The sequence below is a fragment of the Ambystoma mexicanum genome, chromosome 4q (assembly GCF_040938575.1).
Source record: "Ambystoma mexicanum isolate Mex_15411 chromosome 4q, UKY_AmexF1_1, whole genome shotgun sequence".
In the NCBI taxonomy this organism is placed as follows: domain Eukaryota; kingdom Metazoa; phylum Chordata; class Amphibia; order Caudata; family Ambystomatidae; genus Ambystoma; species Ambystoma mexicanum.
Window position 1 is genome coordinate 53,404,587 of NC_090928.1, and position 26,399 is coordinate 53,430,985.

The window sequence follows — 26,399 nt, forward strand, 5'->3', positions numbered from 1 at the left end:
TAATATAAAGGTGCTACTTTGGCAGTCGAATTTTTCATTGTCTTAGCTATCAAGCATGCTAGATTGAAAAATATGTAAAAGCAGAGACTTCCTGAATATCGCCTCGCAAGAAAGTGCAGAATAGCAGTCATTATAGCTGCAGCATCAGGCACCATATTCAACAGAGGGACTAGCCTAAGCAGTTCTAGAGCATGTGCAGCCAATAAACAGCTGAGGCAAGCATCTCAGACATTTACCACTATTAATGACACATTTTACATACAAGATGGTTGTTTAGTGTCATCTATTAATAATATTAAATTGAATAAGATGGCAATTAGAGTTCAATGTGATCTCTTTCGCCAATAAACTGCACTGGCGCCTCTGTTAATCAGATAGAGCAAACCCAGACCCAACCCAGACTGGGCTTAAAAGGCAGACTAGTCATGTGAAGTTGGACAGGGCTAAAAAAGGACAACAATAATATCCCTGACGTGCAGATTTAACTATGATTGTAAGCACACAATGGTCTCACATTCCCAGGGAAAGGAGGGCAGCTTACATCTGAATGCTGCACGTGTACAATGGTATTATTGGGTAACTGAAAATCTGGCAGGGAACAAATGTACCATCTGAAAACATCATACGCAATCTGAAGGTCCCATCCCGATCTCATATAATACATTTCTCCAGCATGGGGTCTGGCATGGATTCACATGCTCATGAATATTCCCCGTCATCAGGCTTGGAAACCTCGGTAAAAGAAAAAACAGTTTCACTTTCGTTTATAAACTGTCTTTCTCCTAAAAATCAATCACTGAGCTCTGGGTCATACTGCACCCAGCCAATGACTGCCCTCTCCCTAAGCCCCTCCTCTGGCAGCCATCTTCAGATTTTTACTGCATGTTCAAGTGTTGGGAGTCCTCACGTTTTGCTCTTCGAGCTTTCTGTGTTTTCCCATGCTTTTTTCAGTATGAAAATTCTGTTTTGTTTAATGGAGCCTGTGTGCTCCATGGCTTATCCATCAAATTAACGTGGACCCGTTTTTTGGCACTTTCAAAGCCCCTTAAGTGCTTAACTCATCGAGTGTTTCTTCTTGGAGGCTTCCAGAAGACCATCAGGCCTACATCACGCCAGATCATGTCGGAGGAGAAGGACGGGGCTTTCCTCTTCAAGCTCTGCAACAGCTGCGGATTGCGGAATGTTTTCCCGGACGACAAGCATTCCCAGTGCCTGTATTGTCCATACCTAACGCACAAGGTAGAAGATTGTGAGATTTGCCGTGGCTTCTCCAAGCGCACGATGAAGGACCGGCACGTCCGTCTGGCGACGTAGCTCAAGACCAAGGTCTCGTCAGGATCCAGCCAACCTGAGCGGCCTTCTAAGTCCTTTGAGGGTGCTCCTCCTGTGGAGGCCCAATACAAGGCCAAGCACTGCGAGTCTGCTACTGTCGGGGTCCCGCGCAAGCGGGCCCCGCGATGGTCAGGGCGCGCTCAATCTCTCCATCTGCCTCGATCTCCAGCCATCGCTCCAGTTCTTTGTCGAGAAGGAAGTCGCCTACCCCTGGGAAGCTGAGAGAGAAGCCAGAGAAGGCCAGGCAGGACAAGGGATCTGCCCTGCCGGCGAAGGCCCAGGTGATCCAGGCCAAGACGTCCTATTCGATTGAGATGCTTGCGGCCGCCCTCTTGGCTCAGGCCCTGGTGGTGGCCAGAGTGGAGCTTCCTCCCAGGTGGGCGGCTTCGGCCAGGCCAGCGGAGAAGGCACCAGAGACGAGGATGCCGGACCTCTGCCCAAGGCCTACCCCTCAGGACCCGAAGAAAGTGGGGGGGGAAATGGAAGAGCTACATGGCACAGACATTTCATCGTCCGATGAGAAAGACGTTGCTTCCGTCCACAGCATCCCGGAGGAGATTGGTGACGATGACAACGACAATGAGGGGGCGGGGGACGACAATACAAGCGCTGGGCCCAGCGTTCCTGTCCCCCAAGCACCCACCTGTCATGATTCCCCCCGGTAATTTTGGTGGCAGCTGGTCTCAGAAGGTAGCTGAGTGGCGCTGGAACCGCTATTCCCAGGCAGCTGCTTTTACCAAAATGGCCCCCAGGTGTGGATGTTCAACTGTACTAAACATGGCCCCTAATGAGCCTGTTCTTCATGAGTCCTTGGTGGTCTAGTGGTGCTGGGTGAGCCCAGGGTATTTAAACCCCCCTCTGGGCCACACCCAGCGCTTAGCATTTTCCCTGGCTGATGATCAGCATGACGCTTCCCTGTGACCTGCTCTTTGTTCCCCATGCGCGTCCCACTTCAGAGAACCAGCACCTTCGGCAGCCAGCCTTAGCACACAGGCCTCTCCGTTCCACCGCAGGTGTGTGCAACTTCATCAGGATTCCCCACGGGTCGTCAGAAGCGCTCAGCGTGATCAGTGCAGATTCGGAGTTCCCTCGCCGTCCCCGTCTTCACCGCGCTCTGCGTACAGTCAGCAGACCTGCCAGTTTCCTTCTCTTATTCAAGTTTCCTTTTCATTATTTATCTTTTTCAGATTAGCTTTGTGTGGGTGGGAAGTTTTCCATTATAGTTGGTTAGGCCTTAACTTGCTGATTCAGAATCCTGGTTCTGACCCAAGGCAAGATGGAGCCTCACAGTGACAGCTCTGATTGGCTAGAAGACAATGCTGAACAACAATGAACATTCTAAACTGTCACTCTGTGCCTTTCATCATCAAAACCCCATCTGAGAGGACGTGTTTAGTGGCTGCTCCTGCTTTAGTCTTAGGCCTGGTGGATTTTATCCTTCAGACCTCAGCAGTTGAGCGGCTACTTTCTTGGGGGTTACAGGAGAAGTCATCAGCTGACAGGAATTCGTTTTTGAAGACAGGAAAAGCAGGAAATCTTTGTGAATTTGCTCAGGAGATAAGTGACTTTATTTTTACTGTAAATCTGTTCATCTTAATAACATTCTCTTTGAAAATTCGTTAAAAGTAGTGTTTCTACTAAAACTATTGAACTCCCGGAGTGCGCTTGTGTTTCCAGTGCGGTGTTCCTTAGCGCGAGATATTGACTGTCGCGTGCGAATTCAAGTGCGCGCGTGCTTTCTAGCGTGGGTATTCTGAGCGCAAGTAGATGTTGGTCTCGTGCAATTTTAAACGCGCGTGTATTTTATAGCGCGGGTGATCCTTTGCGCGAGAAGCTATACGCTGCGTGTGAACTAAAGAGCGCGTGCGATTTCATAGCGCGGGTGATCCTTAGCGCGAGAAACTATACGCCGCGTGAGAACTACAAAGCGCGTGTGATTTTTAGCGCGGGTGTTCAGAGCGCGAGAATCTGTTCGTCGCGTGCGATGTAAGTGCGCGTGTATTTCATAGCGCGAGTGTTTCTTCGCGTGAGTATCAATTCGTCGCGTATGGAACAAGGATCGCGTGTGTTTTTCCAGCGCGAGTGATTTTGCGCGTGAGGATCACTTCGTCGCGTTTGAACTCAATAGCGCGGGTGTTTTTATTTCGCGTGTCTCTCAGGAGAACATTATTGCGCGTGTGGATTATTGCGCGTGTGGATTATTGCGCGTGTGGATTTTTTGCGCGTGTGGATTATTTTGATCGCTCGTCTTCATCCGTTTGCGCGTGTTCTTCAACCAGGAAGATTTCTATGTGAAGTTCATTGTTAATTTAAATGGACATAACCTGCGTGTGCATTTAGCACGTGTTTCTTCTTTCTTCAAGGATTCAAAGACTCAAGATAATTATAAATAGTTTGAAAAGTTTTGAAAGGACAAGAAAGAATATTTTAAAGACAATCTAATTGAACAACCAGTGCATGTTGGAAAAAAGACTAACAAAGATCTAAGACTTCCAGTTTTGCCTAAAGTAAGAAGTTGCTGTGAATTTCAAGTATCTCAAGTAAGAGAGATTTTCAGCTTCTTTATCAGCTTCTCTAAGAAATTTCAAGAGAAGAACCAGGTATGATTCTTAATTATTAGTTAAGGATTAATGTCTTCCCATTATAAGGTTAAGTAAGTGAATTAAGGAAGTGTATCTGCTATTCTTTTATCCTCTGCAGGTTCAGCTCTGGTTAGCCTTGACGCAGTCGGCCTGGTGTTGTTTTGTTATCCCATTCCCCCTTTCCCTTTGGGGTGTAGTTAACAGAGCTGAATTGAAATCTAGTTCGGGGAAATACATCTCAGGGGGATTGTCGGGGGTTCAGCAGCTTCCGCGGATGCAGGACCTCTCAGCCTGACAGAATGAAAGGCCAATAATTTAGTCCGCCCGAGCTGTCATGAACCCCGACGAATCCATGGAGATGTTAGGATCTTTGATTAGGGAGTTACGGGAGGAGTTGAAAATTTCTCGGGATGAAAATGCCTTACTTAGTCAAAAGGTGGATGACTTAAGTGTTAAAGTTACACAAATTCAACAGAGGGGAGAAAGGAGAGAGGATGAGGTTTCAGGGGGCGCAGGTTCTCCACCTGAGTTAGAAAGAGAAGACCAGTTACCACACATACAACGGGCGCCTCCAGTGGCAGAAGGGGTAAGGAGTATAATTATGCCAGTGCCTTTGGCGCCCCCAGAACGTTATCATGGGGATTCCAAGAGATTTAGGGTGTTTTTAACACAATGTGAATTACATTTTATGAGTAGACCAGAATTATTTCCATCGGATGCTTCTAAGATAACATTTATGTTGTCATATCTTTCTGGGGAAGCATCTGCTTGGGCTGGGTTGTTGGTGAGTCAAAAGAGTGCAGTTTTAGAAAATTATACCAGTTTTTTAGAGATATTCCGAAAAATGTTTGATAGAAGACAGTTATCTCTGGAAGTGGATGGTGAACTTTTAGAATTAAAACAAGGTAATAGAGACTTGATTGCTTATATAACACAATTTAAGTCCCTTGTGTTAGAAAGCAAGTGGCCCGAGGTTAAACAGGCCTCGTTGTTTTATCGGGGCCTTAGAGATGAGTTAAAGGATGCTTTGTCTGGAGTAGTTGAACGCCCTCCTACTTGTGAAGGTCTGATTGATTTGGTTATTCAATTGGACTTCCGTTTGAGTGAAAGGAAGGCAGAGAGACGTCATGGTCAGAGTGATGTAAAGTCTATACTTAGAGTAGATAGACCTAAAATAGAGAGTAGACCCAAAGGGAATAATTCATCTCCAAGAATCAGAGGCCCGTTAACAGTGGAGGAAAAGACTAGGAGGAGAGATAATAATCTGTGTTTATACTGTGGAAGAGGTGGGCACTTTTTAGGAAACTGTCCTTACACTCCCAAGAAGACTTCTTCCTCAGCAGTCAAGGTACAACAGATCGCCAATACGGTGCAGACAGTGGTTCCCCATATAACCATAAATGTATCCTTATTTTTTGATTTGGAGTGTAAGGGAAATGGTCCTGTAATGATTGACTCTGGTGCGACTGGGAATTTCATGGATTGGGGTCTGGCCAAATCGTTGGGAATTCCAATTATTCTGAAGGAGGTTGTAGAGCAGGCTAGGGCTGTTGATGGTACATGTTTATCTTCTGGTCCTATTACTCATAGAACTGGTTCTTTAACTTTGGAGTTAAAGTTAAAGAACTTTAACTTTAAAGTTAAAACTTTGACCTAGATCAACATCAGAAACATGTGCGCTTGGTGTTACAAAAGTTGCGAGAAAATCATTTGTTTGCCAAATTGGAAAAAAGTCAATTCCATACCGATTCTGTGGAGTTTTTAGGTTTTATAATTTCACCTAAGGGTTTAGAAATGAATCCTAAAAAGGTGCAAGCCGTTCTTGAATGGCCCCCTCCTACTAAGGTTAAGGAAATACAAAGTTTCTTAGGGTTTGCCAATTTTTATAGGAGATTTATAGAAGGTTTTTCTCGGCTGGTTGCTCCTATAACAAGACTTTTGAAAAAAGGAGTGAAATTTGACTGGGACCTTGAAGCAGAAAAGGCTTTTCAAGAGTTAAAACAAAGATTTACTTCTAGTCCAATTCTAATTCATCCAGATCTTTCTAAACCTTTTTTTGTGGAGGCGGACGCTTCAAATTTAGCGTTGGGGGCGGTGCTTTCTCAAAGGAATGAAACTACTGGTCAAATACATCCAGTTGCATTCTTTTCTAGAAAGTTTTCTGCTGCTGAAGTGAACTACACAATTGCTGATCAGGAACTGTTAGCAATAAAGTCCGCTTTTGAAGAATGGAGACATTTTCTTAAAGGAGCAAGACATACTGTAACGGTCCTTACTGATCACCGAAATTTATTGTTTTTAAAATCTGCAAGAACTTTGTCTCCACGACAACTTCGTTGGTCTTTGTTCTTTGCAGATTATGATTTCATTGTGACTTTTAAACCTGGAAGTCAGAACAAAAAAGCTGATGCGTTATCTCGCCAATTTCCTGGAAGTGAAGACAAAGAGATTATAGAACCAGAACCTATAATTGCTCCAGAACGTTTTTTGTTAGCTGGAGCCATTAAAGAAATGGATTTTTTGAACTAAGTTCGTCAAAATATGTCCTTGCAGAAGATGGAGGAGTGGGTGAGACTGGATCCAGCTAGAAAGTTGAAAGACAATCTTCCTTTTTTTGATAATAAGCTTTATGTACCTACTGATGAGTTGAGAGAAAAGGTTTTGAGAAATTGTCATGAATCCATTTTAGCAGGACATCCTGGGTTCAGAAAAACTCTGGAACTGGTTCGAAGAAATTTTTGGTGGGAAAAAATTTGCCAAGACACATTGAATTTTGTTAAAACTTGTGTAGTCTGTGCACAAGCGAAAAGTCAAGTTGGGAAGCCGCATGGTTTATTGGAGCCGTTACCTGTTCCTCCTCGTCCTTGGCACACAATTTCTATGGATTTCATAGTTGATCTCCCTCAAGATAAGGGTTGTACTACCATTCTTGTTGTGGTCGATCTTCTTACTAAAGAAGCACATTTTTTACCAATAGAAGGAGAGGTTACCGCGGAAAAATTGGCTCATAGTTTTTTGCAAGGTGTAGTTCGACTACATGGACTCCCAAGTCAAGTTATCTCTGACAGGGGATCTCAATTTATTTCAAAATTCTGGAGGGCCTTCTGTAAGAAACTTGGAGTGGAAGTTAGTTTGACTTCTGGGTATCATCCGGAAAGTAATGGACAAGTGGAGAGAGTAAATCAAGAATTGGAGAAGTTTTTAAGGTGTTATTTACAAGCTAGAGAGGAATGGGTGGATTTGGTGTGGTTGGCAGAATTCTCTTACAACAATTGTGGAAAAGATGCTACTTCTATGTCCCCTTTCTTGTTGGGTCGTGGGTTTCATCCTCGCTTTCTGAGTTTTGAGGTGTTGGAGGAGGATTCAGGGAATCCTAGAGTGGAAGATCGTTTGTTGATAATGAAAAAAACTTGGATAGAGCAAAAAAGGTTCTGGGAGAAAATAAGTTGAAATATAAGAGATATGCCGATTTGAGAAGAAAAACTGGTCCTGAATATAAGGTGGGAGACTTAGTTTGGCTTTCTACCCGATACCTGAAAATTAAGGGGAAGAATAAGTTCAGTCCAAGATTTGTAGGCCCTTTTGAGGTAGAGAAAATCATCAATCCTGTGGCAGTACGATTGAAATTACCCAAGCAGTTGAAGGTACATCCTACTTTTCATGTTAGTCTTTTAAAACCAGTTTGTTCAGGAACTAGATTCAGAACACCACCTTCCCCTGTGATTTTGGAGGATTCATCTGAGGAATTTGTGGTTAAACAAATTTTGGATTCTAGGAAAGTGAGGGGAAGGTTGCAGTATTTGATTGATTGGGAGGGATATGGACCGGAGGAACGATCTTGGGAAGATTCAGTTGATGTACATGCCCCCCGTTTAGTTGCTAAGTTTCACGCTAAAAACCCACACAAGATAGGCCCAGAGACTGGGCATTAGGAGGGGGGTACTGTCAGGTTTCCTTCTCTTATTCAAGTTTCCTTTTCATTATTTATCTTTTTCAGATTAGCTTTGTGTGGGTGGGAAGTTTTCCATTATAGTTGGTTAGGCCTTAACTTGCTGATTCAGAATCCTGGTTCTGACCCAAGGCAAGATGGAGCCTCACAGTGACAGCTCTGATTGGCTAGAAGACAATGCTGAACAACAATGAACATTCTAAACTGTCACTCTGTGCCTTTCATCATAAAAACCCCATCTGAGAGGACGTGTTTAGTGGCTGCTCCTGCTTTAGTCTTAGGCCTGGTGGATTTTATCCTTCAGACCTCAGCAGTTGAGCGGCTACTTTCTTGGGGGTTACAGGAGAAGTTATCAGCTGACAGGAATTCGTTTTTGAAGACAGGAAAAGCAGGAAATCTTTGTGAATTCGCTCAGGAGATAAGTGACTTTATTTTTACTGTAAATCTGTTCATCTTAATAACATTCTCTTTGAAAATTCGTTAAAAGTAGTGTTTCTACTAAAACTATTGAACTCCCGGAGTGCGCTTGTGTTTCCAGTGCGGTGTTCCTTAGCGCGAGATATTGACTGTCGCGTGCGAATTCAAGTGCGCGCGTGCTTTCTAGCGTGGGTATTCTGAGCGCGAGTAGATGTTGGTCTCGTGCAATTTTAAACGCGCGTGTATTTTATAGCGCGGGTGATCCTTTGCGCGAGAAGCTATACGCTGCGTGTGAACTAAAGAGCGCGTGCGATTTCATAGCGCGGGTGATCCTTAGCGCGAGAAACTATACGCCGCGTGAGAACTACAAAGCGCGTGTGATTTTTAGCGCGGGTGTTCAGAGCGCGAGAATCTGTTCGTCGCGTGCGATGTAAGTGCGCGTATATTTCATAGCGCAAGTGTTTCTTCGCGTGAGTATCAATTCGTCGCGTATGGAACAAGGATCGCGTGTGTTTTTCCAGCGCGAGTGATTTTGCGCGTGAGGATCACTTTGTCGCGTTTGAACTCAATAGCGCGGGTGTTTTTATTTCGCGTGTCTCTCAGGAGAACATTATTGCGCGTGTGGATTATTGCGCGTGTGGATTATTGCGCGTGTGGATTTTTTGCGCGTGTGGATTATTTTGATCGCGCGTCTTCATCCGTTTGCGCGTGTTCTTCAACCAGGAAGATTTCTATGTGAAGTTCATCGTTAATTTAAATGGACATAACCTGCGTGTGCATTTAGCACGTGTTTCTTCTTTCTTCAAGGATTCAAAGACTCAAGATAATTATAAATAGTTTGAAAAGTTTTGAAAGGACAAGAAAGAATATTTTAAAGACAATCTAATTGAACAACCAGTGCATGTTGGAAAAAAGACTAACAAAGATCTAAGACTTCCAGTTTTGCCTAAAGTAAGAAGTTGCTGTGAATTTCAAGTATCTCAAGTAAGAGAGATTTTCAGCTTCTTTATCAGCTTCTCTAAGAAATTTCAAGAGAAGAACCAGGTATGATTCTTAATTATTAGTTAAGGATTAATGTCTTCCCATTATAAGGTCAAGTAAGTGAATTAAGGAAGTGTATCTGCTATTCTTTTATCCTCTGCAGGTTCAGCTCTGGTTAGCCTTGACGCAGTCGGCCTGGTGTTGTTTTGTTATCCCATTCCCCCTTTCCCTTTGGGGTGTAGTTAACAGAGCTGAATTGAAATCTAGTTCTGGGAAATACATCTCAGGGGGATTGTCGGGGGTTCAGCAGCTTCCGCGGATGCAGGACCTCTCAGCCTGACACTTCACCGCGCTCTGCGTACAGTCAGCAGACCTGCCAGCTGAGCCACGGGATTCCGCAGCTTCTACAGGAGAAACAACAACAAGGAGGGTGAGAAAATAACATCTGCATTACCCTTCCAACACCCCCCCAGATGAAGTACTTACCTAGGTCAGCTCTGCCATCAACCTTCCACTGAAAGTTACACTTCCTTGTCGGCAGAGCGGTCTGGAAGGGAGGAAAAAGACTAGCATTAGACAATTCGAAAACCACTATTCTGAACTACAAAAAGTGTGCCTCTGCCTAAAGACAGTACGCTAGCACCCTGCTTTTCGACCATTGCGGGTACAAAGACAATAATCAGCGCGAGCTGAGCCCATAAAGACCTTAAGGAAAAAACAAGGCAATCAGGTGCACTACAGCTGGCCTGAGTCACCGCAGTCCAATGAGGGTACTGGCTAGGATTGCAATACCGGCTACCCAGTGAAGGAACTGGGATTAGCCTTTAGTCATCCGAAGAGCTGAAACAGAGCTCCAGCAGCACAGCGTGCCCCCAGGATCCAACCATCAATCCGGATCACTCCCAACTCTCTGACCACTGGGTAATAACCGGCAGTGAGCAGAGGGGAAGGAGTGTTTTGGACCAACTTCAAGGGACAGGTGTTCATCGACAGACCGGACCTGAAACCAGCGACAGTCCGGACCAGGCACTCCTGCAGGGCCCCAGAGGTAAGCGTTACACCACCAGAGACCTGTCGCAGGACATTGGCCCTCATTACAAGCTGGGCGCATAGGGATACCAGGCACCGGTAATGACACCGGTGCCGGTAATCCCTTTGCACCCTATTCTGAGGTCCCTTTGTGGGTCCTTCCTTACTGCCTGGTTTTAGCAGGCGTTAAGGACAGGACCCGCAAAGGGATACCGGGGTCAATAACAGTACCATAATTTACGGTACCGTTATTGCCGCCTTCCCCCTTCCCATTGAGCCCTATGTGGGCTCGAATGGGAATGGGGAATGGCTTTTCAAATGGGGACTTACCGGTCCCGCAATGGTCGGAATAGACCGGTAAGTCCCCATACCACCAAGTCAGTGGCGGTACCGGTATTGGTGCTAGTCATGGCGCTAATAGCGCCATGACTAGCACCAACCTCGGAATGAGGCCCATTCTTTCGATTCTCCACACTCTTGTGTCGGAGATTCAGAAGATGATGCCAACGGCACCGCCAGCGACTCCACCGGCAGGGACCCTGTTGACACCCGTGCTGCCTCTGCCGAAGAAGAGGAGGAGGAGGAGGCAACCTACGCCTCTGCTCCAGCCATCACTGCCTTCACCCCCTAGGGAGACGGGAATGGACATGGCTACATTGGACACCAACTCTCTCCGCCGCCAAGGGCGTCTCTGCCGGACGAAGTGGGATCCTTCCATTCCATGATTACCAGTGCATCTGAACCTTTTCAGCTCACCCCCGAGGCGAAGAAAAAGGAGGGTTTCCTGTACCAACGCTGGGAGGTGAAGAGGAAGACCATTCTATCAATTCCACTCCTGGACAACATCTGGGATGACGGGCTTGCGTTCCTGAAGAACCCCTCCTCGGCACCAGCTAAGAGAGATCGGCTTGAGAAGAAGTATCGGGTGCCGGAATCTGCACCCAAGTGTCTGCGGTCGCAGCCATCGCTGGACTCAGTGGTTTCGGCTGCGGCAAGGAAGAATTCATCCAACCCATTGTTGTCAACATCTGTTCCCCCGGACGGCGAGGGGAAAAAGCTGGACGCTGTGGGACGGAAGGTCATTTACTCGGCAGTGACAACCGTCAAGGCGGCCAACACCTTAGCGATCCTGGCCAGTTACAACCGGGAGCTTTGGTGCAAGATGGCCCCGATCCTGGATTTCCTCCCCGAGGATAAGCGGGTAGAGGCAATGGAGATCCTCCAGGAAGGTGAGGTGGCGTCGGACACAGGATTCCGTTAGATGGGGAGCAGAGTTTGCCTCCATCGTCATTGCTGACTGAAGGCCACCAACTTCAAGCAAGAGGTCCAGACAAGGGTATTGGACATGCCGTTCGCAGAGACAACCTTTTCGGCAAGGCAGTTGATGAGTCGCTTCATGCCATCAAAACCAACACAGAGATGGCCCGTGCCCTCAGCACGCTGCACCAGCAGCTTCCGTCCTTTCGTCCCTCAGGAGGAAAGTCGGGGAGGTCTTCAAGGAGTTTTGGCAGTGGATCGTCCTTTTACCGGCAGCCCTCCCTTTCCACAACCCAAGAAGCCTACAGGGGAGGTTCCAAGACCTTCAGAAGTGGTCGCGGTCGTCATCAAGGCTCCCAGGGTGGCGCGCGCCAGCCCACAAGCAGGACTGAACCGGCCAAGATGTCGGGCCCCTGCACCCCGGTGGGAGGACGGCTGGCGAACTCAATCAGCATGTGGGAAAACATCTTCACTGATCGATGGGTAACTGGACACTCTCCCCCACGGACACATCCTAGGGTTTCAGCGAAAGTGTCCGTGAATACCACCGGTGGTCCGGCAGGAACAACATATCCCTCAGCTGCTGTTGGAAGTTTAGACCATGTTATGAAAAGGGGCGATAGAGCTGGTTCCGAAGCGACTATTGGGCTCCGGAGTTTACTCAAGATACATTCTGGTAAGAAAAAAGACGGGGGCTGGAGGCTCATCCTCGACCTACGATGACTCAACAAGTTCATCAAGTCCCAGAAGTTCACAATGCAGCACGTGCTCGGTCAACTGGAGGAGGGAGACTTTCTGTCATCGTCGGATCTGGAGGACGTGTACATCCACGTCCCCATTCACGTAAAGTAGCGCAAGTTCCTGCGCTTTGTCGTACAAGGGAAGCACTACCAGTTCAAGGCTCTCCCCTTCTGACTGAAGTCGGCACCCAGAGTCTTTACAAAGTGTCTGGCTCAGGTGGCGGCCCATCTATCGCTAGAGGGCATTCATGTGTACCTTTACCTCGATGACTGTCTCATCCAGGCCAAGTCGAAGGACATCACTGTCGATTACACAGAGAGGACCGTCCGGCTGCTAACGGAGCTGGTGTTCTCGGTGAACTATGCAAAATCCTGCTTAACGCCATCGCATAACACTCTGTTCCTGGGATCCAGGCTCAACACGGTGTCCTGTCTAGCGGCTCCGTCGGATGAGTGGATAACGGCCATTTTTGGCAAGGTGCAATGGCTGCTAGCACTGAAGATCACCACGATGAGGACCATCAAGTTGCTGCTCGGCATGATGTTGTCATGCATCTACCTGGTCTGACTCTGCAGGTTGCGGATGAGACCGCTCCAGGAGTTCCTGGATGCCGTTGAATCCAAGTTTCCAGAGGTTTCGAAGACAGGATCGCTCTTGACGAGGAATTCCGTCGGTCGATAAGGTGGTGGGGCGTTCGCACCAACATCATCATGGGCACTGAATTCCAGAGCCCTCCATACCAAGAGACGGTCAAGACGGACGCTTCCCTGGAAGGGTGGGGAGCACACACCAGACGTCTACACGCCGGAAGAGAAGGCACTACACATCAATGTACTGGAACTACAGGGTGTGTTTTGGGCCCTCAAATCATTTCTTCCGTCCCTCAAGGGCAACGTGATGATGGTCTTCACGGACAATACCTCCACAATGTTTTACATCTGGAAGCAGGGGGGCACCAGATCCCCACCATTCTCCAGAGAGGTGCAGGTTTTGTGGCATTGGGCTGTCACCCAGGGGATGTCCCTCATTCCGTTCCACCTAGCGGGAATCAGAAACACTGTCACCAACTCCCTCTGCAGGTAGCTGTGAACTTACCATGAGTGGGAGCTCCGCCAGGATCAAGTGGACAACCTCTTCCTCAGGTGGGGTAGTCCCCAGATCAATTTGTTTGCGACAGCGACAAACACCAAGTGCGAGAGGTTCGCCAGCAGGTTTCCCCAGCCGGGGAGCTTGGGGGACGCATTCTCCTTCCCTTGGGAAGGCCTGTTCTTGTACGCGTTCCCTCCGTTGCTGCTGCTCTTATGAGTCATCAATCAACTCAGACGGTACCGGTGTAGGATGAACCTCGTTGCGCCAGCGTGGCCGAGGCAGATCTGGTACCTGGACCTTCTCAGCATGTCAGCACCCCCTCCATTCAAGCTGCCAGTGGTCGCGGATCTTCTCGCCAGGGAAGGAGGTGCAATCCTGCACCTCGACCCAGGATCGCTGAACCTGGAGGCCTGGCTCCTGCAGCGTTAGAGTTTGGTGGTTACGAGCTGCCTGCGGACTGCAAGGAAGTCCTCACCAAGGCCAGGGCGCCATTGACGCTGAAGTGCTACGGACACAAATGGAAGCGTTTCATGACTTGGTGTCAGTCGCAGAAGATTAACCCGCTGAGGGTCACGGCCCCCAAAGTCCTGCCGTACTTGTTATTGTTTGCTAAATCAGGGCTGGGTCACGCCTCCATTAAAGTCCATCTGGTGGCTATTTTCCGCTACACCAGGTCTCCGGGACGGTCTTCTCTTTGGTCGCACTGTCTAGTGAAGTAGTTCATCAAATGATTGTTCCGTTTGTTCACACCAGTGAAGGCGTCTGCCCCGGCATGGGAACTCAACGTGGTGCTGGCTAGGCTCATGGGGGGCGCATTCCAGCCAATGCAACAGGCTCTGCTTAAATTCCTCTCTTGGAAGACATTTTTCCTCATGGCCATCACCTCTGCCAGGAGGGTAGGTGAGATCCAGGCCCGGTCTGCAAGCGGCCTTACTTGAATTTCCACGAGACAAGTGTGGTGCTAAAGACGCACCCATGCTTCATTCCCAAGGTTTCGTAGAATTTCATCTCAACAAGCCCCTCGTGTTACCTATGTGAGGACTTTGCACTCGCTGGATGTGGCTCGAGCGCTGAAGTTTTATGTGGCCCGTACTAAGAGTTTCTGGAAAACTTCTCAGCATTTTGTGAACTTTGCTTCTGACTGTGATCCATGGGAAGGCTCTGTCCAAGGCTTCCATTTCCAGGTGGTTCTCAGGCTGCATCACCCATTATCACCGGTTGGCAAACCGTCCATTGCCCGTCCGTCCGAGAGCCCATTCTATCAGAGCTATCGCTGCTACGACGGCGTTCCTGTCTGGTCTGCCCCTGCCGAACATCTGCAGGGCTGCTACACGGAGGTCCATGCCCACCTTCACAAAATTTAACGCGTTGACAGGGATTCCAGAGAGGAGTGCAGAATTGGCCAAGCAGTGCTGCGCAACCTGTTTGCTTGAAGGTGAGCCTGGTGAGGAGGTAAGAGAATTTGCTTCTGTTGAGCCTTGCCACCTCCCGTGGTTGTTTATGTATGTACTGCTATATATCATTTATTCACTGGCATGTGAATCCATGTCAGACCCCATGCTGGAAAAGGAACAAGTTACTTACCTGTAAATGTTGTTCTCCAGCATGGGTCTGGCATGGATTTACATGCAAACCCTCCCTCCTGCCCCTCTGCGGCTCTTCTTGGTCATACTGCCACTTTACATGCTACCAAATCTGAAAATGGCTACCAGAGGAGGTGCTTAGGGAGAGGCCAGTCAGTGGCTGGGGGCAGTATGACCCAGAGCTCAGTGATTGGTTTTTAGGAGAAAGACAGTTTATAAACGAAAGTGAAACTGTTTTTTCTTTTACAGAGGATTCCCAGCCTGACGACGGGGAATATTTATGAGCATGTGAATCCATGCCAGACTAAGGAGGAAGGAGCACTCTTAGGGAGCACCCTCGACAGCAAGCTACGATGGCCCTCGACAGCAAGCTCAGTGTGAGACTCGAGCACCGACTCCTCAGCTGTTGCTGCCTCCTCAGTCTGCCCATGCTCAAACACCCTAATCGTTGGAACCAATGGAAATGTTTTTGTCAAGTCACTAGATGTAAAAGTGACCATTTTGCCCCTGTCATCTTGAGGTCTTTCTTTAGATCGAGACATAGGCTCCAGACTCACACTGTTGGTATGTTCGGCGAACTCAGTCACCGACACAACCGGCATAGTAGACAAGATGGACAAGGTAGCACTCAAAAGGGTAGGGGGAGGAGTAGTAAAAGGAGCTAATGGAGTAATAGGAGTCACAGGGATTAAACCAATCACGTCAGGAATCCAAAGGGTACAACTCAAGGTACTTTCCACCAAAGCAAATTTCAGTTCAGATTGCGTTCCTTACCTCCAACAGTACCTTTTGCTCCCCTCGTACCCCTACTTTTTTCCAGAGGAAACAGCTCGACAGAGAAGGTGAACCTCCAAGTACTCCTCCCCTCCCCAAGCGTGCACTCCTCAAATTACGACTTTCTCCTATTGTGGGGGAGCAGACACTAGGAAAAAATGGCCCTTGTGCCCTTTAACGGCTGACTGACGAGCGACTGAATCCCTCACTGTCGAACTCCGCGCTGGCACTCCGTGCCAATTCTGGGGTTTTAAATCCATAAAATCACAGCAGCTCTGTACCACCGTAGCAGGATACACAAAATGCACAGTTGTATTAGATTATTAGTGTTAGGGACAGAAGTAGGTTTTTGGGACACAACAGTTACAGACTTTTTAGTTTCGGACTTCCTGACAATCTCATTAGTTTCCTTTGAGGCAGGGAAACCCTTCTTATCTTTAGGGGTAGAGAGGCATTTTCCAACCCACTTATTATCAATACAAATCTTTACCCATAATTATACGAGCATTGTGTCTGCGTCTCACTTCTGCAGCCCTACAATACCCATGTGGATCATAACACCAACGTACTCCACAAGGAGACCTTATCTAGTGCCTAGTACCATGGCAACAATACACAAGTGTGTCTTTCCGGACTCCAAGTGAACAGTGAATCACAACATCAGGCTGAAGGCATCTGATACATGAGGTTTAAAACTCCACACCTGGGAGGAGACACTAACAGGGATGTAGCTAAGGAGAACCGTCCCTCACATTCTTAGATTCATTTCCAGTTAGTGTGATTCCTCTAAGGCTCACCACCTCACAGAGCCCAGTGTAGATGAGCACTGCCAAATTACTCCTCTTCCAGCAGGAGATTACAGCACAAGAGTAAATCGTGAAGCCACTGCCACACCCCTTAACCTGAAGCCGGTCACAATGCCTGCAGAGACAGACAACACAGGAGTTGATGGGGGAAGTAGTCCTACCTTTAAGATCGAGGGAAGGGATTCATTCCATTCATTTATTTCTTTTTCTTTTTTTTTTTTTATTTTACTTGTTATAATTTACAAAAATTTTTTACAAGAAAAGAAAAGGAGAATATGGTACAATTCTCTACTCCAGTTGTCTCATCACTTCGTCTGTCTGGTAACATCAGTGGTTTCAGGTAGCACATTGCCGGGTCTTTTCCTTTTTCTGGTCACCTTCCCCAAATGAATCCACCTTGTATTCAGAGTTTCAAATTCATGAAAAAATGGGAGACCGCTATTACGTAGCTGATGTTATCTCCCTCTATTAAGCGATTCCACCAGTCCTCCTCATTGCACGTCCTTGACTCCTTGAATAAGTGACCCAAGTGTGCCATTCTCAGCCTTATTAAAGCGCTACACACTAAAAGTAGGTGGCGCAGCGTCTCTGGTTGCGTCTTGGTTTTGCAGAATCTGCAACTGTTGTCGGATGTTAATTTTCTGATCGCTTTGATCTCATTTGTAGGCAGGAGATTCATTCGCACTCTTAGGAAGGTTTCACGTACCGTTTTACTTGGAAATTTTTTTAAGTATTTCGGTAGGTCGTTTAAGCCTCTCGTTGTTGGTGGCAAGTGGCTTATCAGTTTGCTTCTTAGGTCCAAGGATGTTGTCTGCCTCCAGTCGTGTTCCTGTAGTTTTCGTTTTACTTTATTCGGGTTTAGGATGAGTTCTTCCTCAGAGCTGTTTATTTCCACCAGTTTTTTTTTATGTTCTGTCTTCCAGCACATCAGAATTTTACTTTTCTGTGCTTCTATTTCCGTGTGGATAAAAGACATTACATTCGGGCGGGTGCTAGTCAGGGATTTCCTGTATAGCATTAGTGAGTTTCTCGCAACCGTCGATTCCAGTGATTGCAGACACAGTTCCTGGCGTATGGTCTTGGCCGGTGTGGATTGCGGTAGGTTCAGCGTGTGTTTCCAGAACACGCCTTCCAAGCGTTTCCAGAAATCTGAAGGTATCATCAGTAGTGCGTCTGCACCGTAGGTCAAGGACGGGACCACCTTCCCTTTGTAAAATTGGATCAGTGGGATTGCTGTAAATCGGCCAAATCTTCTGTCGATTATTTTTGCTTGACGTGCCAATTTTTTTGCCTTCTCTAGGAGGTGCAATTGCATAGGGTGTTCTTGTTTGCTGTTGCTAAGGATTACCCCCAGGTATTTGAATTGTACCACTTGTTCTATTTTCTCCCCTTCCAGGGACCAGCTAAAATTCTCTGTGCGGGTAGTTTGCTTCTCCATGATCATCACTTTGGTTTTGGCCCTATTGATTTCCAAGTTGTTCTTCTCTATATATAGTGCCAAAGCGTTTAGTTGACGCTGTAGACCAATCGGTGTGTAGTCCATTAAAATAAGGTCATCCGCATAGAGTAATCTTGGGATCTTTACCTTTCCTACTGTAGGTGGGAAAGACCGTATCTCCTGTCCGCTTTCTTCGATATCCCAGAGATAGGAATTGAACAGTGTTGGTGCAAGAGGGCATCCTTGCTTTACACCTCTCGCCGTAGGGATTGACTCAGTTAACATCCCTTCTTGATTTAAACGCACTCTTATAGAGGTGTTCTGGTGCAATGCTTTAATGGGCCCCAAGATGTTTTCTGGGCAGTTTCTCGCTGTTAATTTTCCCCAAAGTGTTTCGCGGTTTACCTGGTCGAAAGCCTGGACCAGGTCAATAAAAGCAAGGTAGATCTTTTGGCCTCTTTCTTGTGTCTTGCTTTTTAGGGTGGTTAGTAGGAGAATGTTTGGTGCCGTTCCCCCATCTTTCACAAACCCTGATTGTAGGGGGTCCTCAAGCCCTGATTCTCTGGACCATTTTTGGAAGTTTTCTAACACCAGTGAGCCAAACACCTTCCCAACAACGTCTAGCAGTGCAATTGGTCGGTAGTTCTTGGGTTGGTCTCTTGGCCCCGACTTGTAAATTGGGACAATTGTTGCTGTGGTCCATGACGCAGGTATCGATCTTGTTTCGTTGCATTTTTTAAGTACCTCGTGTATAAAGCTTGACCATTCTGCAGCATGGTCCTTCAAGTCTGCGTTAGTGATACCGTCGGGCCCCGGGGCTCTTGAGTTGTTCAGTCTGACAAGTTTTCTTCTTATGTCCTCCTGATCCCATACATTTTCCCAGTTTGAGTTTGGCGTTTCTTGGTTGTCGCGCAAAAAACCATGTACGTTGTTGGAAAGGTCGACGTAGCTCTTTTTCCGGAATACTTTCATGAAGTGGGTTGACCATGCTTCTTCTCCCACATAATTATTTATCAGGTCTTTTTGCATATCTGACGTATTCCTGATTAGGTTCCAGAAATCTCTGGTTCTCCTACTACATATTATCTTCAGCATGCCTGCTGCGTCGGCTTGGTTCATGGTTTCTCTGTGTTGTCTCAGCCAATTTTTGTAGGCCCTTGTTGCTGTTTTCATTTCCTTGACTAGTTCAGCAGTAGGTGATTTCTTGACTTGTTGCTTTAGTTTCCTCATTTTTTTCCTTTCTTCCACAATTCCTTTGTTAAATTCGTGTCGGTGGATTTTTGATTTATCATTTTGCCGAAACTTTCTTTTGACTTCATATACTTTTAACAAAGGTCGATAGTCAATATTGTTATTCGTGGTTTCTTGGTTGTTTACTTTACTGGTGTTTTTGTATGAGTCTGTTAGCTCCACAACTGATTTAGCCGACAGTCTTAGTTTTGTACCACTACTGTCAGCCTCGATTTTTGCTTCCATGATTGGTTTTGTTTTTTTTGTACATGCCCATTTTATCTTTAATAGGTTGTGATCACTATTGGTCGTTCTCACGACCTCGTACTCTGTTATAGTTTTGAGTAGCTCATCCGAAGCAAAGATATGATCTAGGTTTGCTGCAGAGTTATCTCTCTCCCATGTCGGTATTCTCGTGTTATCTGTGTGTACTGATGTTTGTACACTCTGCAGACCCCAGGCAGTCATTGCCTTAATCCAAAGATGCCCACGTACCATATTCAATGGCATCTTCTTACAGGTCCCGTATTTCGAGTTGGGCTTTGGGCAGATCGCGTTGAGGTCTCCGCATAGGATGACAAATTTCGGTGTCCATTCCAGGTGTATTCTTTCTAGGATGTTATCCGCCATTTCCAAGTAGTCCTCGTTTTTAATCACTGCGGGATTCCAGTATGTGTTCAACACAATTATAACTTCGTCCTTTGCAGTGTGTTTACTGTTTACTGACGGCTGGTTCGACCAGTTCAGTACAGATCCCTGGAAATGGCTGTTTGAGATAACCGATTCGACGTGGTGAAGTCCCGATCCAGATCTAATGGCGGTCAATAGGCCCGAGGAAGGGCGCCCTTTGTTTGAACGATCCGCGGGGGCTAGGTATGTTTCATAGCCCTCCAAAAATGGCTTCTTAGTTAGCCACGTTTCCTGCAGACAGATGACGTCAAACTCTCCCAAGTTGACGTCACTCTCTGCCAGGAGGTGGCTAAATCCCCGAGTGTTCCAACTTGCCATGACGATGTTATCCTCTTCCAGAGGCCTCACGACGACAGTCCCAGGTCCTGCCTTGGTATCCTTCCGTGCCTTGCATGGCTAGCTTCTTTTTCCTGGTGCTTTCGCAGTGGCCGTCTTAAGGTTCCGATCTTGTCCACTTCCAGGATTGATACTTGCTGCTGGTTCGTCGTTGACTGTTTCGCTAACTTCTTGAGCAAATGTAATTTTTATCCTCCGTAGGGGACCTTTTGGATATCTGTCGTTGTTCACAGCATCGTGATCAGTACTTGCGTCTACATTCGTGCTGTTTGATTTTACTCTTTGATCGTATCTGTCCTGGGTGCATGTCTGCTTCTCTCTCTTTGTTCCTTCCTTACTCTGTGTCCACTCTTTGGTTGACCCAAAAGTAGTCTCATCCCGATTGTTAAGTGGATCTTTTTGGCTTAATCTCAGGTTTGTATTTTGTGACTGTTGTAGTTTCGCGCCAGTTGTTCGGCAGTCCAATAAGTCGTAACCCAGCATTTGAAAGCTCTCTTGTTCTGAGGACAGCATTTGTCTAATTACCGGTGAGGGAATATGTAAGTAGACACGGTCTTTTTTGCCCGTGGTACTGAACTCCACGATCTTGATGTCTTCAGTGTTGATCTGCCTTAGTTTTGGAATGCAGTTAAGTAGGGCCATGATGTTTTTCCGATTCAGGATCAGGTTGTCTCTGTTCTCTCCTACCCGTTCCAGTTTGAAAGTTCTTTCGCTGCCAAGCTTTTTACTGTACGGGGTGTGGGTATCTTGTTCTCTGGCTTGAACTTGATTTCTGTCAATCTTTGTGTTACACTCCTTAATTTGGTCCACTATGAATCTCCTCTTTTCCTCCTTGTTGCTTTGGGTTCCTGGTCGCAACTTCTCCTCTGTATTACGTTTGATATCTCCTTTGATATAAGGGGCTGCAGGTTTCAGGGAGGTTGTTGTTGCAGCTATCCTGATGTTCCTTTTGAGGTCTTTCTCTGAGTTCGCCAGTTCCAGAGGATATTGATTTGAAAGTTTTCTGCCGTGTGCCTTAGCTACTTTTTCCCGTCTTTCTGCCAAAGTAAGGAAAGGGCTCAGGTTTTGAGCATCTTCGTTTGCTTCGATTCTGCAGTCCTTTCTCAGGACGTTCGTTTCTTGTCTCTCTAATAGAGGTTCTGGTTCCGAGTTTACAACCGAGTATACCGACAGATCTAATAAATCGATACTTTCTACAGACTCATCTATGGTCTGATAGTTCATTGTTGGGTTGTCGGTCGAGCACGTTTCTTCTGTGTTTGGTGGTTCCGTGACCTGGAAAACCACCACTCTGTTTTTTTGTTCTTTGTTTTCCATAACTTTTGTTTTCTGAATATCTCTTTGGTTCTTTTCTGATGCTACCTTGGAGGGTTGGAGGTCTTCAGTTGTTACATTTTCCACTCGCTTGTTCGGCAAACTTTTTCCCTTTGAAAAAAGCGGGTATAGTTTCGTGGTCTTCCCTCGATTATCGAGTTCTTTTTGATCCCTGAGTCCGGGATTATTTAGTCTGTGGGGTTTGCTTTGTGGCTCTGTTTCCGGTCTCTCCCCAATCTCCTCTATTGTGAGTGAATCGACTTCTGCAAACGTAGTTACACAACCATTTGATTGATGCTTTTTGGATAAAAGCGGGGCAGCGTGCCTCTGTTCTTTGGGTGCTTTTACAGGCTGCAATGTTTCCAGGGTTTCCTTGACTTCCTCTAAGGATTTTGGTTTTGCTACTTCGTTCTGTTGTTCCCTCGGTAGCTGCACATCATCTGTCACGATTGTAACTGGGGCTGCATTTGTAGGTGTCTTTGTTTGTCCAGCCAGCGTGTTTTGCCCTAGTATCGTCTCATTCTCCACTATCAAGGCCGGGTTGTCCGTGTTTCTTGTGGCGTCACTTTGTGATTTATTAACTGACGTGGTTCTCCCATTTCTCGTTTCTAATGCTGTAATGTATCCTTCGATAAATGTCATTTTTGTGTAAAGCATTGCTACAAGAGTTGTCTGATCCTTTAATGCCTTCGAATGGATTCATACAGTTTGCAGTATGGTGTCAAGGCAATAGTTATTGCCGACATTACTGACAAAATGTCAACTTGTTTTGTGGACGCTTCTTTCTCGTTGTTCGAGTCCAGGGTTGAAGATCTCCTCTTCCTCGATGGAGTTTCTGGTTGGGTAATATGCACGGTATTCGACCCCTGTTCTGTGTTTTTTTTGTGTTTCTCAGCGTCACTGATCACGTTCCATGGGACTCCCGATGGTTGCTTCCTTTGATCCACGCCAGTCCTTGGCGTTTCCTTCAAGCTGGGCCTCGAATTTATTTCTCTTAATGGGAGGTCTTTGTCAAATGTCGTTGTGTGGGGAGCTTCTTGTCTAGGAGTTGATTCAAGGCTCTTGCCTATATTTGCCATAATGTTTTCTCTTTGGGTCAGAGGACTTCCGTTTGTCGTGTGGTTTTTGTTTGACCCCGGACCATCTGTCCGATGCCTCGTCAGGTCTTCGTATGGTTCATTGATTGTGACCCATTTAGATTTTTGGTTCCCTTCCAGTTGTAGTTCGGGGTCTTTGAAATATCTAATTCCTGTTTTTAAGAATGGACTGGAAGGGTACGTTTTTGTTCCTGGCCATACAGACTCCCCCCTTAGTGGGGTTTCGTTTATAGACATACTAGTCCCATCCAGTAAGTCCGCATCAGACATTTCATCCAGCATCGTTAGGTCTTTCAGCGTCGTTAGGTCTTTCCTTAACGTGTTTTGGGGGAGTTTTGTCGCTAGATTTAAAGCTGTATTCTTTGCTCTCCCTCTCGGGATGGTTTTGCGAGTTGCTCTCCTGTTGCTTAACTTTGAGGATTCAAAGAAGGACGTTATATACGTCACTTTAGCTGTTCTTCTTGTACTGCCTTTTCTTGCAGAGTTTTCCTTAAAGTGTTTTCCTTTAGGGTTTGGTGTCGTTGGTTTATCCTCTAGTAGTGGGGAGTTTTTGCTTTGTTCTGTTTGTTCAAGTTCGTCTCCATTACGATCTCCCAAACCATCTTCTTTGTCTGTGCTTGTATCCTTTCCATCAATAAGCTTTAGTGCATGCACGGCCCCTGACGCCATTTGGTTTTCTGTTCCAAGTTCTTCCCTTGGACTTGTTAGGTCTGGTCCTGGCGTTTGATGATGGATCTGAATAGTAGTGTTTGACACGTTGTTTGGGTTCACTATTGCTGTGTCAACACCTGCTATTCTCTTAGGAGTCGCCGCGCCCAGGGTCTGCCCCGCCCCCTCCGCGGGCCGGCCCGGCAAGAGCGACTCCTGGGCCACGCCCCCCCGACTCCCGGCGACGACGGGCCCTGGAGCTCTGCTCCCCCCGCCTCGCCAAGTGGCTCCGCCTCGCCCACTGTTTGGACTGGGCTCCTCTCTCCCTCCGAGCCCCCTCCCGACGATGTCCGCTGCTCCCGCGCCGGCTCCTGGAAAAAGGGTGGAGACGACTGTTCGTCTACGCCGGGGAGCACCGGATGACTTCCTCCCGCCCCGGCTGGGAGGTTGTCGATCTCCCCCGCTCCCGCACCCCCGGCACCTTCTTCAGACTCACCACCAAGTGTGGGAGACTCCACGGTTCGGCGGGAGGATTGAATGAGTGTTTGTGGGTGTTTTGAGGTAGTGTTTATGTTTTTGCCGCCCATGAGGAAAGGGGAGGGGGCAGGAGAGGAGGAAAGAACTTGCTCATGAGCGTATTCCACGTTCTCCTTTTCTTCCTCATTTGCTGTTGTGAAATTTTGAAATGTTTTAATTGTTTCAAATGTTTCTACAAGTGGTGGAGGGGCATGAGAGGTTATGTTGTGGAACGTTGGTTTAGGAAAAAGAAAGATGTTTTGTTGCATACCTGGCTCCACCTGTATGTTTGTAGATGGGTCTGACGGCGAGACTAGTCGTCGTTGGCGCAGTCTGAGTAACTGCTTCAGCGGGCTTCTCTTGTCCAAACCGGAGTCCTCACGACCAGGTCGTTTGCTCCGCGTACTTCGTCCAGTATCCTCCATTTGGGTACAGGCAACCGGGCAGGCCACCCCCGTGCAGCCCCGGACTGCACCAGACTGCTTCCACCTCAGCTTCCAACACCGCGACCGCTCCGCGGTGTTTGGTGGTTTTTCAAGGGTGAACTCCTCCTTCAATAGCAATGGACAACAGACTGCTTAGCACAGGGGGGACTGCACCAGACTGCTTCCACCTCAGCTTCCAACTCCGCGACCGCTCCGCGGTGTTTGGTGGTTTTTCAAGGGTGAACTCCTCCTTCAATAGCAATGGACAACAGACTGCTTAGCACAGGGGGGACTGCACCAGACTGCTTCCACCTCAGCTTCCAACTCCGCGACCGCTCCGCGGTGTTTGGTGGTTTTTCAAGGGTGAACTCCTCCTTCAATAGCAATGGACAACAGACTGCTTAGCACAGGGGGGACTGCACCAGACTGCTTCCACCTCAGCTTCCAACTCCGCGACCGCTCCGCGGTGTTTGGTGGTTTTTCAAGGGTGAACTCCTCCTTCAATAGCAATGGACAACAGACTGCTTAGCACAGGGGGGACTGCACCAGACTGCTTCCACCTCAGCTTCCAACTCCGCGACCGCTCCGCGGTGTTTGGTGGTTTTTCAAGGGTGAACTCCTCCTTCAATAGCAATGGACAACAGACTGCTTAGCACAGGGGGGACTGCACCAGAATGCTTCCACCTCAGCTTCCAACTCCGCGACCGCTCCGCGGTGTTTGGTGGTTTTTCAAGGGTGAACTCCTCCTTCAATAGCAATGGACAACAGACTGCTTAGCACAGGGGGGACTGCACCAGACTGCTTCCACCTCAGCTTCCAACTCCGCGACCGCTCCGCGGTGTTTGGTGGTTTTTCAAGGGTGAACTCCTCCTTCAATAGCAATGGACAACAGACTGCTTAGCACAGGGGGGACTGCACCAGACTGCTTCCACCTCAGCTTCCAACTCCGCAAACGGTTTGTAGGCTGGTTGTTTGCCTGTTTCATGTTTGCAGATGCACCTGTCAATGGAAGTGGACTTTGTGGTAATGTTTTGATTGACAAAACCTGGGACCACATTTCTGCATAAGAAGTCTGCAAAATATTCTTTTGGAAAAAGAGTGCAAACAAAGTGTGAGTTATTTACACGAAATTTTTACAAAACAGGGTCCAGTAGAATTCAAAAGACCATTGGTAAAGTCACTCTTGTTGACCTCCTACATATTCTCGTTTGGGCTGTGAGTGGACAGCAGATTAGGGCTGTTCTTTCTCTGGTGCGCTTGATCGTAATGACCTACCAGTGTTTCTGCCTTGGGAAAGTACAGCAAGGGCATAGTAACGAGTCAGCATGTGTCTATACAAATATTATGTACATATTTAATGCCTGTTTATCACAGTATTCAGCATGTGACGATAATAATTTTAACTCCAATAAAGCAAAACCTCTCTATGTAGAAATTGATTAATTTGTCATGTTTTTGTTACATAGCGAGAGTGAGGCAACCACATCCGCAAGGTACAGAAAATTATGTTTCATCTTCATAATTTATAAAAAGACACAAGAAATAAACTTTTCATGTCTCAACATAAGACGTTTTACAAATGTGTTAATAAAAAATACAGTGATTTTGTTTTATATTCTATTAGTATGTCATTTAATGCATGAGCACATATTCTTATTTTGTTACACAGAGACTCAGCTTTACAAACCGAAAGCAGGTACTGTACAGTGTGTTTTTTTCCTCTACATTATTTTGTGAAGTCACAGCTTTTATCAGAGTTGAATTGCTGCTTATTAAGAGTGTAATAAAAATAAAGAAAGGTCAGCAAATATTATAGGCTAGGATGTTGATGCCAGATGCTCAGATCGGTAGTAAAGTTCACCAGAATGTATTCTCTGATATGTTTAGAGCCCCGCTATTCTATATTATCTCAGCTCATCTTCTTCCATAAACTGGTATGAGAACTGCAGGAATTATCCTAACAGAGGCAGCTATAGTCTTAAAGTTACTAACATGTAATCTTTTAAAGCTATGTGAAGTGTGTACAATATATTGAGGGTTCTGATGTCCATGACTCTGTAAGAGGATATGTCATTGAGAGTGAAAAGTATTAAAGGACTAAACATTTCAGATTTATGATTGCTAGAATCTGCCAGCCCTGACACTGGAGAGATAAGAGGAGAGAT

The 26,399-nt window shown here is 46.8% G+C and overlaps 1 protein-coding gene across 1 annotated transcript in view; it reads left to right on the plus strand.

Annotated features, from left to right (window-relative positions):
- Positions 1–26,399, plus strand: part of LOC138467192 (osteocalcin 2-like) — a 267,263-nt gene that overhangs the window by 53,916 nt on the left and 186,948 nt on the right. Inside the window, exons 5-6 of the mRNA XM_069607247.1 lie at positions 25,701–25,727; positions 25,904–25,930. Coding sequence (XP_069463348.1) covers positions 25,701–25,727; positions 25,904–25,930 — 54 coding nt within the window. The remainder of the gene's footprint in view (positions 1–25,700; positions 25,728–25,903; positions 25,931–26,399) is intronic.